General features: G+C 40.3%; 1 protein-coding gene across 1 annotated transcript in view; it reads right to left on the bottom strand.

Moving 5' to 3' along the window:
* Nucleotides 1-12,311: 12,311 nt before the first annotated feature.
* Nucleotides 12,312-16,435, bottom strand: part of rtn4r (reticulon 4 receptor) — a 57,767-nt gene continuing 53,643 nt past the window's right edge. The window contains exon 2 of the mRNA XM_037778628.1: nt 12,312-14,379. Coding sequence (XP_037634556.1) covers nt 13,001-14,379 — 1,379 coding nt within the window. The 3' untranslated portion in view covers nt 12,312-13,000. The remainder of the gene's footprint in view (nt 14,380-16,435) is intronic.

The raw sequence follows: 16,435 nt of genomic DNA, 5'->3' as shown, positions 1-16,435 counted from the left end.
ACAACATGGAGGAAAGCTTAGTGCATCAGGTGAACACAGGCAGGCTGTTCCCATACACCGTTCGTAGCTATACCTACCAAAAGTAAGTAAAGAACCAGGAACTATAAAGAGTGGAAAACACCAGACTTTTGTCCTGGAAACCGGTGTTCATATCCCGTGTGAAACAGGAATCAATGTCGATTTGTCACTTAACTTCTGTACTTAAGTTATGCCACTTCCGTAGTTATTTTTTTCCTAAACCTAACCAAGTTGTTTACGGTAAAAATGGAAGTTTATTTTGAAAAGACTGGAGCAGAAATCGACACATGCGTCACATGTAAACGTATGAAAAATTAGGAATAACTTTTCGTGAGATATTGTATGAGGATATGTTGACGCAGGTGAGTGGCATTAAAAAACATTTTTTATCACGTTAACTTTGACAGCCCTACGTATTTCATGTATAAAATCAGTGTTACTGCTCCATATAATATATAAATATCATGCATTACTATCAATCAAGCTATTTATTTATTTGTTTTGGAGTTAAACACACTGGAAATGGTTGTTTTTCTTCTCCCTAATGTGCAAATCAAACCAAAACCGTGACCCAAAAACCACCATACAAACCGAACCATCGGCTTGTTGAGCCATTGCACCACTATTGTGTATAGAGGACACCCACATGGTGATGGTGGTCTGTTACTCTCAATCACTTCCCCTCCATTAGAAAGATTGACATCTTATCTCTGCCACTTCATGAATGCTCCAAGTTGTATTAATGTGTATCATAATTCAAAAGTGGTTTTGTATCTTCATCAGCATATTGTTCTTCCAGCTGCTCCATTTCGTGTTTCTATCAATCTTCCTTGGTAGAAATTGCAAACTCCATTATTATTATAAAGTATGGGACTGATATGGTCAACAGGAAGTGGGAGATTTCAGGGATGTAAACTTTGGCTCCTGTGCAAAGATACAATTACCCTCACTGCTACAGAGACATGCACCATCACAGGTTTCTATATTGAGCGTTGCCTTTAATTCCTGAGAAGACGAGGAAAGGAGCACCTCTTCCAGGAACCGAAGCAGCAACAACAAAGCAATACAAGGAAAAACACATCACAGCAACGGCAAATAAATGCACCCTCCCGACAACGACCATTTGACACCGAAGATATTGCGTAAGGAAATAAATAAAAAAAAGAAACAAATTATAAATTCATGAATAAGAACATGAATTTGCAGATTATCACTTTACATCCATCCCAGTTGGTTTGTGTTTGTGCGTTACGTCACAGTGGATTAGCCGCTCTGAGTGCTGGTGGGTGTTTTTCAGTAGGCGTGGCGTGAGTCCTGCTCTCGGATTGTGGACATTTGGTTTGGAGCAGATTATGGGTCTGTGCTTGTGCTGTTGGCCTTGTGAGGATAACCACACATGAGCACAGATCACCGCACAAACTGGCGCGGTACTGGGTAATGTGAATGGCCCTGGGTAATGCAGTGTGTGTGTGAGGGATGGACCAACAGAGAGAGAGAGAGAGAGCATGTGTATATGGGTAGCTTTATTCTTTTTAATCATATTAAGTTGGATCATTAGATGGACCCATTTAAACAGCGCTTTCACGAGGTGTACAGGACCAAATCCTATTGGATATCGGCCTAATCTACCGCAAAAGCTCTGCAGCGTCCAGTTGCAGCTTTGGTGGGGACTCTGTGTCCCTCGGTGCAGGCCTGGGTATGAACATACGTGCAGCATTAATTTGGCTGAATTAGGATTGAGAACAAATTGCCACTCTACATTTCCAAATCCGGGCGTGATTGAGAAATAATGAGCAGCTCAACCCACATAAATGGTTCACGAGATTATCCCCCTCTGAATTACACAGCTCACCCCTTTTCCTGGCTAGGAAGTCAGATGGTTTCATAACGTACAGACTTATCATGGACATAACAAGCCGAGATAACGCCTCGACGTGAGACAGATAGAACTGTCCTCATCAGTCGAAGGTCCTCGCTGTTGATGTCAATCTAGCCATAATTCTTCTAATGAATCTTGTGATGTTTTCCAACCTTGTGTCCATCAGATTCTGCATCATTTTTGGTGTGGTGCAAATATTGTGATGGCCTCATATTGACTTTGACCTTCCCTGGATGGTGGAAGCCTCATTCTCAGTCCACTCCCATCTAAAATGCTCACAGATTATCCCTTCGCAGCATTTCATGCTATGATAGCACTAATGGCAAAAATAGAATCCTGATCCTCATCGTTTAAAAGAGGATCAGGATGAAGGTCCTGCTGATGTGACCTTTAGAGTGGGCCCTCGGGGGCGAGAGCCAATACAGTCACAATTCTGGAGTTGGCTCAAGAGAGCACTGGAAATGGTGATGATCGGTGGAATTACAAGATTTTAGCCCCCCTTTATTCATAACGTGAGTGAAGCACTCACACGGTGCATGAAATACTCCACTGGGAAGGGATCACAATGTGTGAAATTCTTAGATCATACTGTATATTCTCACTTTATATTACACAAAGTCCAAGTTCTGTGGTTTGATAGAGGTGTGCGAAGTTGTCTGCTGTGTAAATCATGTTCTATTATACAGACCACAATCAGTAGGTTAAAAAAGATTCATGTCAGCTTTTTGTAATTATATGTTCTGTCTGTTTCAGCTATAATATCTCCAAGACGGAAAAAGAACTACGTAAGTGTCCACAAGCCAATCAATACCAGTTCAGTGTGAATAAAATTGAATCTGATACAATCAATGAACCTATTTTAAAAAAAGCGATATGACCTACATAGCTTGTTGTTATACGGTTAAATGTCGTTGACGTGTATTTTATATATGATGGATGATGGTACAGTTCTAGGACAAAGGAGGTTATATGGACATTTCAATGAAATTGCTTTGCTAGGCAACAGCTTGGGTCCATGTTTACTTCCTGTCAGTTTATGCCATTCACATACACTGCAACAGGAAATAAACTGGGACACGTTTGGACTGTTTACAACCGTGAAATATTGTGTTCTTAGGTTATGTCTAATAATGTCAAAGGGATTTTTAATATGTGTTTACTTATGGATGTTGTATGTTTCTGGTGGTTGAGAGAATTTTGAGTGGTTGGTTCATGGTGTGATCATGGACACGCCTCCAACACAGCTGTGGACTATCATGACCGAAACAGGAATTTACTTTTTCCTTTTGAATTAACCTTGTTGACAAACTACAAAAAAAAAAAAACTACATTTCTTTTTTTTTTTGTATTTCAAAATGTTACTTTAAACGCCTTGAGATGCACCATCTCATTTTCAAGGGGTCCTGGAAGTGTACAAATATTTAAGCACATAAATAACAATAATAATATTGATAATGATGATAAATTAAACAATTCAACAACAATTTAATATATAATAATATAATAATTTGCCTCTTGTGCTTGTGTAGCCTGTCCTGCAGGTTTCCATGGTGGAGAGGAGGTCGTGTGGCTCAGGTTCTATTTGTTTGGAGACACCTAGAAGCATCCTCTTGGGATTTTCTTCTTTTCCTACCACAGGCCTTTGTCACAGCAGACATTTTGACAAACATGATTGTAACAGCTGTTACTGATAGCAGTGATAACACTGATGATGGCTCCTTTCTATTCAAGTGTCAGTAAGCCGTGACTGTGTGGAAGTGAGCCAGCATGTTCAATACTGGGACCCTGCAGCTAAATGGAATTCAGCTATTACAGGCTTACACCTGCGCTTTGTTGTGCCTGGTAAACATATTGGTTTTACATCTTAATCTTTTTTTTTTTTTTTTTTTTTTTAAGAATGTTTTTATTGAGATCATTCATGCACACGGGCATATCACAAGGCACATAAAGGTTTCAAATAAAACAAACGAGAAAATAATAATAATAATTATTCGTATTATTATTATTCATTAAATAAGAAATAAAATAAAAATGAATTAAATGATAAAATAAATTCATTATATAATATATGTTAAATAATTAAATGCAGAATGTATACTCTCATATACTATAAATGTATTTTCTTTTCAGTTGACGTGTTTCATTTTCCAAGAAGGACATAAATGAGCTCCAGATATATACAAAAAAACAAACTCTTCCTTTTAACAACATATACGTCAACCTCTCCATACGTCAACCTCTCCAGCCCAAGGCATGTCAACATCTCCCCTCTCCACACTCAGCGTGATGGTGGTTCTGCATTTTTCCAACATATGGCAATTATTCTTCTAGCTTGAAGAAGTCCAATGTCAATCATTTTTGTTTTGCATTATTGTTCTTGCGAAGTCCTTTGGGTATATTCCAAGTACACATCATTTTGCCCTTAATGGGGTGTTACTTTTAATTATCTGTGATAAACATTTAACAACATTAAAAAAACATCTGTGTCTTTGGGCACTCTCGTAACTTTCTCATTCGGGCATTTAACAGAGATATTTGGGGGAAATGTGATGAAGTTTAACAGAGGTTAGGTATGCTCTCATTAGTCACTTATACTGAAGTCATTTTAAGCTTGTATTAATTGACTTTTTTTGTGCCCAATCCTCCTCTTGTATGTCTGTTCTCCCAGCATTTAATCTATCTGATGTTGACTCTGCTGAATGTGTTGCCAACAGGTTAAAAACATGTTCCTTACCATCCAAATGATTAAGTGTAGTTTCCTCAATAATATAGATGGGGTATGGCCATCATTTTCTTATATTTTGACGTTATGAAGCTTCTCGTTTGCAAATATTTGAAAACATTTTTTTTTTAATACTTCAGACACATTTGATCGAATGAAAGAAATTTGCCCTCCAAATAAAGATTAAAATCATCTGAACGCCCTTTTCTGCCCATATTTTGAAGCTTCAAATTTAGACAGACATGAGAATGGTATTAATCAATCATCTAACACTCCGCCAGAAAGCAAATAAGCCGTAAAACGTTGAACTTGTTCTATATTTGAATTAAAATTTCAAAGATAAATTTTAGAAGTCACACAAATTTGTTCAAAGTATTTTACTTGTAATACAGTTTGAACGGCTGACTCAGTTTGCTTAAAACACTTAACTCGATGATATTTATACTTCTGACCTCTTGGTTATTTTTCATGCAGTGTTTACAAAAGCTGCAACAGCCTCAAAACACATCAAACACTTGTTTGAGTGGCTGATCTTTATGTATATTAAAGAGATTTTCAAAGAATGAATTATAGAGTGAGTGTGTGTGTGTGTGTGTGTGTTTGTGTGCCGGTGGAGAAAGGTGAGCAAGAGGAGGAAAGGTAGAGAGGGACAGAATAAACAGCCAGAGATAGATAGAGGGCGAATTAGAGTGAGATTTGATAGAAAGAGAGCGTGATAGCTTCGGAGCGTTTAGTATGCAGAACGGAAGGCAAACACTTTTTAGCCCCTCTGTCGAAGTCTGGGACTCCTCTGCAGTGAGCGGTCTAAACTTTCTCATATAAGCCTTCGCCTCGAGCCACGAACTCACATATTTCAGTCACATTCACTGAAGCGAAGGGAAAAAAAATGCCTTATTACTTATGATCAAAGGTTGGTGTTTTCTGGAGGAGACATGGTGCGTCTGCTAGAATTTGCATTTGGAGTTGAAGGCGGGTCATTTTCAGTGACTGGAGAGAGACGTCGAGAAAACGGGCGGGGATTCGTTGTTTTCCTGCTTTTAAGCTCACTTCCTTTTGAAGACTGTTTACAGGAGTAAATATAGCTACGTGAAATCTATGAGTAATAGGAAGGAAGAGTGAAATCACTTTCTCCTGGTGAAGTCACATGACCCTGTAACCTGCAAAGAAAAAAGTCTGCTTAACCTCTTTAAATCTTTGAAGTCAATTTCTAGAGATAAAAGAGTTGTTGTCAGATCTTTGACTGCTGCACTCAGTGTTGTCTTTTCCAGGCCGGTCTTCTGAGAATATATAAACTTGCTCAAAAATATAAAACCCATTCATACTACATTACATTATGGAATGAATGGGGGCCTTTATTAACATGTTGAGATGTCAAGAAAAGTGTAGAACTCTAAAATGGCCAATTTTACTCAAATAAATCAGAATTAGAAATACTTTATTGATCTCCGGAGGAAAATTAGGTTACATTTGCTTTTATATATAAGCATAAAGAAATATAAGTATATCAATAATATATCAATAAAGGAGTATGTAAGATGTAAATAAAGAACATAATGCTACAATATATAACACAACATACATGTATGTAGCATAAAAATAAATAATGAAATAAGAAATGAGAAATGTGGAGAAATATGTGCATCAAACACATAATATATAACCACAATTTAAATAATAATAAACAATTAATGACGAGTGGGATCTATTTAGTGTTAAATATAATTCATGAGAAGAAACATATCATATTCTGTCCTTGCAATCATCCAGATAAGTGTCCAGTTGATTTACACTTAATCAATAAAAAACACATGTATGTATATGTAAACTCATCATATGCAGAAACTCCATAGAAAATACAAAGACATACACACTAAACATCATCAAAAGATAAATACTGCAATATATAATATATAAATACATATGCATCAATAATACCCATCTGTGTTGGACAGCAGCAACTGTGTTGTGGTCTGCCAGTTTGTGTGGTTAATGTGCTTACGAGTGAATAAGAGAGAGGGAAACGGAGGAATGTGAGTACGGGGCAGGAAAAAAAAGACATCAAAATACAATAAAATATTAATAATAGCAATAATGATGAAATAAGCTGGACCAAAGCAGCAAAGCAGGGTTGGAGAATCACTGGAAAGCACTCAAGCTGGTCAGCTGCTGAAGACCAGGTTGGTCAACATTACTGTAATTATTGTTTAATTGCATCATCACTCACACGCCCACCTGTTACATCACAATTTGTGTAATACTCCCTTTAGGCTACTGAACTGTGCCTGATGCTGGTCTTGCTTTGGGCCAACCAAGACCCTTAGAGGGGACACCGTCCTCCATTTCACACATACTGTATATGTTTATATATATATATATATATATATATATATATATACAGAATACAGTTAATTTCATGTCACTTTTTCATGAGTTTGTCGTGACCAATCTCCACCCCCACTCACCCTTGAGCCAGTCTCATCAGCAGCAATCAGCTCGCTCGTGTTAACTTATCTTTCTGCCCTTCTTATCACAGTGAATATAATAACGAAATAACATTTGAGCTGAGCGTTAATAATTCATTGGATTATTTCATATGTGTTGGTTAATTTTTAAAGATATCTTTGCATTGATATGATTATTTCACAATGTTTTATTTATGCATTTAATATTTGCTATTTCGGGCTGTGCACTCTGGAAGTATAGCACTACATGGTTTCTGAGCAAATTCCAGTGAAATGCTTCCAGCTGCTGGAGCTGGTTCACATCTCCTTGACTCTTCAGTCCGTCAGTGCTACTCAGCCTGCTTCCGAAGTGCCAGTTAGTAACACCTGCATCATCCCTGCTAAAAAAGCTTAGGATTTTTGATAGTTTTTTAGAGCTGTTTGGAGATTGATGGAAAGCTTTTTTGTGTCATGAGGTCCATCATTTAAAAAAAAACACAAAAAAGCCCTGCAACGATTAAAATGAAACCATTTTCTGGCATTAAAATGGTTAGATGGATATGATTAAACAGCGGGTTCTTCTATCTAATTATGATCAATATCCAAACCCATAACTGTTGAATTTAACAGTCTGTTCTCATACACTGTTCGGAGCTAAAGTAATGCACTGTAATTCATATATATATCCCACAAAATGTATGTAATCTATGTAATTGTTAATCAGGAAGTATAAAGAACGACAAGCTCCGTGTAGGGAGCAGGTCGGAGTGGATGTGTGGGTCCAAAAACACCTGACTTTGACCCAGTAGACTGCTCTTCGTGTTCCGTGTGGAACCAGAAGTCATCGAAGATTTATTTGTCACAAAATGCCAGTGCCGTAGTTATTTTAACCCAAACCACAATCTTTCCCTAAACCTAACCAAGTTGTTTCCTGTGAAGACGGAAGTTTATTTTGAAAATACTTTATGTAAGTAACGAGCGGAAATTCATACGTGTTGCACACGAAAAATGAGGAAGATATATGAGGATACATTGATATTTAACTAAAATTTGAGATAGACCTATCCCTGATATTATTAAAGGATAACAAATTGGTGAAAGTATGATTGACGTGGATGTCGGCTGCAGAATAACGGCTAAATGCATCATTTTGCTATGCTGATTATTTTCCTTTGCCAGACTTTCTTCCATACCCTGTAGTTATTTTGACTCCCCTCCAAGATGCTAATCCATGTTGCATCCGGACCCTTCGCTGCAGATGGAGTGCCCGTAATTAGCTTCATTTCCCCTTCATCAGTGCAAAAGGAGGGTGAGACTGTTGTTGGTGTAAAAAAACTGAGAGCAAGAAATCCACTCTGACTGAGGGGTGTGTTTCAGCTGATGCGCCGCGTCTGATGAGTAAGTTCTTGACGTCCAGCGGGCGCCTGCAGGCTGAGGTCATACTGTTTCTAGGTACTGTTAAATGGAGCTGTGGCCCCGGCGTGGCACTGCTGTCAGACCTCACAGCCTCCGCAGACAACTTTGGGGGCTTGTAAAGAGGCCAGGGCTGATGGGTTTTTAGTATCCTTGGGCGGTCAGCTGGAAGAAAATTGGAATGATCCCATGGTGTTGGTGGATGTGTGTGTGGAAGCAAGACACTTATCGACTTTGAAGTTCCAGAAATAAGGACATTTAGTATATACCTCCTTCTGGCTTGGGTGGGAATCCTAACCAATATATTGGCAGTGTATACTGGTGGGAAACCAGTGACGAAGCATGTCTATTTTGCTCAAACCTCCTACTAACAAACCCACATTTTTCAAAATATTGCCAAAATATAAAAGACAATTGAAATAAATCAAAATGAAAATTCCACAGAGAGCTGCATGAAAACCATGATTCTGCTGAGGGAATAAAAAAGATACAATAAGAGGGAAGTTGAAGGGAGACTATGAAATCTAATTATGTAAATGTAGAGGGGAAATATATACTCCAATGTGTGAATGTGATTTGATGTACTCGTGAGGGCGGATCCTTGTATCTTGCCAAATGTTCCAAATGTTATTAATGCCAGGAGGAACTCTAGCTTCCTCTCAGCGTGAGTCTCTTTTTCAAAGTCTCAAATCCGCAGGCCTTGTGTTTGCCAGCATGGAAATGTTTCTGATGATCAAGCTAATTTAAAAGTGTGTTCTTGAAGTCAAGACACTTCATGATATTTTCATCAGAGAAGTGCCTTTTAAGTAATCATCCCGGACAAGGACTTCTATCACAGAACACAGTGGTGATTCCTTCCAGTCGACGAGGTTTTATGTTCGCAACAGCATCAACAGTGATTTATATTGAATGAAAAACAGCGGCAGTGATCTGAAATGAGCAGAAGGGTTCACTGCATGGCAGCATGAACAGTGATGGCCACCATCGCTGAATCATTGAGGGTAGCAGCAGTGATTTAACCCTTTACTTTCTGACCAGAATTTGGTTCAGCATTTGCTGGTTTCTTTGGAGACAGAAAACCTGACAGAAAAAAAAGAAAAAGATTGCATATACTGTTTAAAGATGGACGACGCGTCTCCACTTCCTCCCACTGTACAAAAGTGATGCCAAAGAGAACCACAACTGTCAATCATGACATTTCACCCCCTTTTTATAGCATCAAATAACTAACTGAAACCAAACTTATCAAAAATGAACCCTTAAACACATATCAGTGTGATAAGAACTACCTAAAATGACAGAAACCATCTTTGAGAAAAATGTATTTGACTTTTTAGTTTGGCCAGTGTTCCATCTGCTAATATGGAAGGGGGTGGGATTCATGACCTATACTGCAGCCAGCCACCAGGGGGCGATCCAGATGTTTTGGCTTCACTTTATGAGGAGCTGTCATGTCGTCCATCCTGATATACAGTCTATGGGAGGGTGGACACAATTGTGCCAAATACTGTATATTGGTAAACATATGTGTCTGTAAGCATTATTGGAAGAATAGAAATTAATGGCAGTACAATTTATTTTTTTTTTTATTATCATTCAAGTGCAGAAATATTCAATAAAACAGGGAAAATGTTCTGGGACCTAGAGCCCCTAATGTTTGTTGGCCCATGCTACAACTTTCTAACCAAATTTTATTGATATTAATTCAATCGTTTTAGAATAATTTTGAGCAATCCTGCTGAATAAATGACACTAAAAAGCAAACTGCATAAAAAAACAGACTGAAGAGGTATTAATGACCTTGCATCAAACACTTTTCTTTGATTTGTATTTTTAATACATGTAAAATATGAAGAGGTGCTTTTTGAAAAGAGGCAGTAATTGGTATTTCCCGCAGTATATTAGAGATCTATTTTTTTTATTTGTATAATACAATACATTGGAGATGAATTGGAAATCATGTCAATATAGAAAAAAAAATGTAACTCAATCTTAACTTACTCGCCTCTTATTTGTGACATGAGGGCAGGTTTTATCTGAAAAAGTTATTTGTTCATTTACCACAACTTTACCAGAAGAGTAGTTGTAGAAAAGAGGAGTAGCAGTCATTTGAACGGTTTAACATCTGAATGGGACTCAGATAAGGAGTGTTTTTCTGATGATTACCTGAGCAGATATACATGAGAGGTTTGACTGCGTCAGATACAATTACTTGCATCCTCTCAGCCTGCAGCTGCTCGTGTATCAGCTGAAGGTGGTGGGACTCTGTTGGAGGGGTCTTGTTGATTTTTCCCAGTTGATTCCCACTCGAGATCGATATCTTCTCAGGTCCCCTTGAGTCCTCTGCAGGGCTAATCGACGACAATGGAAAGCTCCAGGGATTTGTGGAGACCCTGCCGTCTAATCCTGCCACTTTGTGCGACATAAATTGAGAGCTGTTGACAAGATCTTGACTTCATTTGGTGCAGAATATAAGTCTCGACATTATCCTGGCCTGTGGCCCGCCAGCATGGACCCCGCCACGGGCAACCCCAGCAGAAATGTACGACAAAGTGACATTTCAAAGCTTAAATTATTTTCGTTTCATATTGTATTTTCCATGTCAAGAAAGCATATACTTAATACGACGCCTTGAGGGTCTCTTCTGCTCTCAACGTCAAGGCTGTGATGTGAGGAGTCAATTTTTTTGAATATTCCCAAAGCATTTTCATACACTGTTTAATAATTCACTCAAAATTATATGAAATGTGGCAGTGTTTGTAATATACATAACTCGCTCTAATCACATGCTGAATTTTGTTAAGCTGCCTGGGGCATTTCATTCAACACCATCATGCCGCACGTGCAGCGACATACTTAAGACTTGTAAATATTCTTCATGGGTGGATGTTGACCTTGTTGTGAATTTCATATTATAGCATAATCATTGATTTGTCTGATCTTTCAGAAAGCCTCAGGAGATTGTACCACGAACGGAGGCTACAACTAATAAAGATCAAACAGAGGCCTGATAATTTCATTTCAGTATGGTTCCTTGACCAATATTATATCAAAGATAAAAATAGCTGGTTACATCAGTTGGGAAGTACAGGTGAAAAGTTCAGCATCAGTAAAAGATTTCCCTTCATTTCTGCTCTATATTTCACTGCAAGTGAGCTCACACAGGTCTAATCTGGAGCGTGTCGAGCGCTGCGATTGCCAGCGTCCTGAAGAGGCCGAGGAGAAAACAAACAAACAAAATCTGGACGCCTGAGGTTTGGGATGAGGCCAGATTTGACAAAGCAGTCAGTGCATCACGCTCTCAACAATCCTGAAAACAATGAAGACACCACAGTAGGCCCACCATCTGTTTGGGAGGAGGAATGTTGATTGGCTCCCAATGTGGTTAGTGAGACATAATATGTGCTGCCGTTATTGCCAAATTCAAATGCATTTTGGTACTCATTTAGAGCAGGTTTGCTGACACAATCTTAGAATAGTCCCTTCTAATGTAGCTATTCTTTACCTCATTAAAACAGTTAGTGCACCAGCAATGGAGCACAAATGATTTTCATGAGCTGCAAGAAGTCCAGTAATTGTCTTTTTTTCTTGAGGTACTGCAACAAAAGATTATAATTATTGTTATTATCAATTATACTAGTGATTCTTTTTGTGATTATTCAGTCAATAAAATGGTACAATTTCACAATAACCCAATGTCTTGAATGTTCTTGTCAACAGTTCAAAACCTATAAACATTGAATTTGCAATACTATAAAAGACAAAAGCAGCAAATCCTCACATTTCAGAAGTCCATGTGCTTTGTCGCACAGGAAATCACCACACAATATCAAAAATATGTACGAAATAAGAACTTTTATTCATAATATATTCATACTTGTACACAAGTAAAATAAAATGCATATCTATGGTTCCATTGCAATCTCCATTAACAAATTGACAGCATTCTTTTGGTAAATGCTACCCATAAACCCTTTCTGTCATGAAAATAGAACTTAAAATCGGGGGGAGGTAAAACATTTGTTTTTATAAACATAAAAAACATAACATTACCCAACAAATGCATCACTTTGAATAAATAATGGAGGGAGATCGTTTCTTCGTTAAACCGACCCAACATTCTTTGTGTGCGCTCTGCCTCTGATTTCCTGTATTTGTTTTTTTTGTTTTCGTCTCTTTTTTTTCCGTCTTCCGGTGGTCTGTCTAAGCAGTAAAAGCTTTTGAGAGGGAAAAAGGGAGGAGTCTCCGAAGTGTAGCTTAGACACAGTACAGTTAAGTACATAGAGAACAAACAATTTTGGGCACCAATTCATTATATACATTAGATCTGTAGTGTTCTGTAAAGGCATCCATTTTGTTAAATGTACTTAACGTCTTCATCATCGCTGTTTGTCCTCGCCCACGTTGTGTCAACGTGACTCCTCGCTTTTCAGTCACTGTCTGCTGTAGATGTCACTGCATCTTCTGTTATCATTGTCATGAGCATCAACAATCTTGAGTCCTGTGTTCAGAGTGAGATCAGGAGTCCTAAGACATGGCTAGAGATATCCAGATCATCGGAATGAAGAGAAAGCGCAGTACTTGCAAAGCAGAACCCCGATTTTTGCAGTGGGCGTCCGATTTGGGTTTTTTGGAACACTTCTTTTTCTTTTTGTTTGACACTGTGGATGATTCCAGATTGTCTATAAGGTCAGGGTTTAGATTTTCCAGAGACTTCTCCAAGGTATTGGACAAGGTTCCCAGTGGTCCATCGTTCTGCTTGTTCTGGGTCTCGTTTTTCGTTCGTTCTGGCTCCTTATATTTAGTCTTAGACATGTTCTCCTTTTCCTTAAGGGGGTTGTTAGTGATTTGGCGGCTCTTGCCAGACAGGATGGAGGACTTGTCGTTATCTCCAAGACAACACCTGGGTATGGTGTCCCCGAGAGGATTCTCGGTGGAAGAGAATTTCCCAGACTGTCCCTTGGAGCTGAAGAGATTGGTCTGGATTTGAGGCGTGTCCACACACCCCTCCAAGTCTTCACTTTTCAGTCGTTTCAGGTCCTTTCCCACCAGGAACTCGGGGACATTGCACTCCAACTCAGAGCTGGAACCTTTGAAACGTTTGAACCAGTCCCACAAGGTCCTCGCCCGGCAGTCACAGATCCACTGGTTCCCGTTTAAACGCAAATACTGGAGAGACACCAGCGCGTCCATGGTCTCTCCCGTCAAGACCGTGAGATTGTTGAAGAACAAGAACAGGGATTTCAGCTTAGCAAGATCAGTGAAAGCCCTTGGTTGGACAAAGATAACCCTGTTCTGGTGGAGCAGCAGCCGGTCCAGATTGATTAAGCCTCGAAGCATGTTGTCCGTTACTATCTTGATCTTGTTATTGTGCAGATAGAGATAGGTGAGGTTGGCAAGGTCCAGAAAGGTGTCGTCATGCAGGGATAGAATGTAATTGTCCTGCAGGTAAAGGTACTGTAGGGAGAACATTCCTCGGAAAACCCCAACGGGGAGCTCTGACAGGCCACACCTGTGCAGGTGGAGGGTGTGCAGCTTAGTTAAGCCCCGGAAGGCTGTAGGGCTGATGGTGCGGAGGTTACTGTTGTCCCCAATGTCCAGTTCCTCCAGTTTCTCCAAGCCGTAAAAGGCCCCGGCCTCGATATAGCTTATGTTGTTGGAGTAGAGCCAGAGAACGGTGAGATTGTGGCAAGAGCTGAAGCTGGTGGACCTCACCACCGTTAGCTTGTTGCTCTGGAGGAATATCCGCTGGCTCCGCACGGGGATCTCAGTGGGGATGGAAAACAGTCCTTGTTGTTGGCAGGCCACCGTGGGCCTGGGCTCGCTGTAGCACACACACTTGGCAGGGCAGCTGACAGTTTGAGGCACAAGGTTCAGCCACATCACTAGAAACAGGAGTCGCCCCCCTACGGAGAAAGAGAAAGACATCAGTGGGTTAGTAAATAGGGTATATAAATATTAAAAGTTCTGATATAGTCTCAGAAATCTGTAGAAATGGATGAATTCAGGTCAGGAAGTAATATGCATAAACCATTAAAAGAGCACAGTACATTCCAATCAGACAACATCATTTGAGAATCAGTCTGAAATAGAGCATGGGGGTGTAGCTATCATGTAGATAAAACAGATGAGCAATATCCAATATATGCACAATTTAAGCCAATGACACCACCATCAAATCACATAACCGATAAAATCCCAAAACATTTCGTGTAACGTTCAGTGCATTACTACAGAATGGGGAATCCTTAAATGTGATTCAGCAAGTATTTCACCAGCGATGTTATTTGGATCTGGGGACACATCTCCTCCCCGCTGCCTTTGCTGACATGAGGACCCAAACAGCTGAAGAGAGTCCCGTGAAGGCTGACTCATTTCAAATTGGGTGGGTGGCTTTTATGTGGAATTAGCTCGCTCTAATAGGGCGGACATAACTAATGGTGTTTCAGCGTTCCTGAGGCTGACATTTAGCCTGACGCTTGGAGATAAGCTTTCATGCCAGGCTAAGAGATTGATGCCCGGGGCCAAGGTGGAAAGATGGCTAGAGGCCCCCCGCTAGAGTTTCCACTGCGCAGCCATGACTGAAGCATTTTTTTTTCTAAGTGCTGCATGAAGATGAGGTGTGGTAGCACTCAGGGCGAGGCTTGTAAAGATCCTTGTATGTGTTTGCCCCGAAGGCATCCATGTTTTAAAATAAGGCGTATTCCGCATTTGCTCGCATTAATTATTTCTATTTGTCCTTTGCCGTGGTTCAGCTCGCTACACAGCGCCACGATAAAGTGAAATGGACTGGATTACCATGATCACTCCTGACATTACACTGTTGTAGGCACAGCTGAGGTAAAAAACGAAGCGCATCTATTGGGGCTCACACATTCCTTCATGTAGAGATGATGGTGTGTCTACGAGCAGCATATAATGGCAGGTACTCCTCCAAATCTCTGAATCCACTTCAGCTCCTGTCCTTACTGAGGATTTCCAATCTCTGCTCCCATGCACATGTGAGGAATCCCAGGCTTGCAGGTTTGACAGGTAGTGAGGCTCTGGAAAATGCATGAGCCGTTCTCAGCCCTCCCTCCGCCACCCTCCCACCCCTCACTATCCCTCTTCTCATTCCCCTGCAATGTGTTGTGGTGCAGCTCATCTCTGGACCTTGTTAAACGGAGCTCTGGTGTGGCCTGACAGCAGCCCTCTGCTGCACTTTCCTTCCAATCTCCCTGCTCAGCCGTCAAGACTGCCACCGGAAAGCTGTCAAGACTTTCCACTCTTTCTGCATCGCAGCACTTTTCCCTCAGCCCTGCCTAACAATAGCCATATTTTATCGCACAGCACGCTTCGTGTATCTCCTCTGCCGTCTTCTTTTTTTCTCCCCCCTCTGCTGTCTATTCATTAACAGGCTATTTCCACCCACGCGTTGCATGTCAAAGCCTGGTTTCCTCAGCTCTCGGCATAATATGTCTTGTCTTTGTTAGCGTCCGTTGAATGACAGCGTAAGCCCCACAATGTCATCAACTCCGTCCCAATTATTTCTTTTGCTCCCTAACAGCATCTTCTCATCTGCATCACACTGATTGCATCACCAGATGTTGCAAATATATACCCGGGAGCAGGGCAGGGATTTCACAGGGGGCAATGACAGCCATGGCTGCCGCTGTGCCCTCCTCAGTTTGGCCTTCTGGCCCTCAAATAAATGATATGCCCTGCAGCCACAATGGGTCGTGTCTAGAGGGAACCCTGCAAATTGCGCAATCTGAGTTTCCCAACTTGCGGGTTACCTTCTAGACACGACCACCACAGTGATCTTAATGCCCCGCCCACATTGCTCCTGCTGATTTTCTCCTCTTTCTTTCCTGTCAATACAGTTTTTAGACACCGGTGCAGAGAGATTCTGAACTCTTATTGGGCAACATCAAGTGGAGCACCGCACACATAACTAGTGGTGGGTTCGATTTTGAGCCAGTA

This window comes from Sebastes umbrosus, chromosome 8 (assembly GCF_015220745.1).
Source record: "Sebastes umbrosus isolate fSebUmb1 chromosome 8, fSebUmb1.pri, whole genome shotgun sequence".
In the NCBI taxonomy this organism is placed as follows: domain Eukaryota; kingdom Metazoa; phylum Chordata; class Actinopteri; order Perciformes; family Sebastidae; genus Sebastes; species Sebastes umbrosus.
This window is presented reverse-complemented; position numbering and strand designations above follow the sequence as displayed.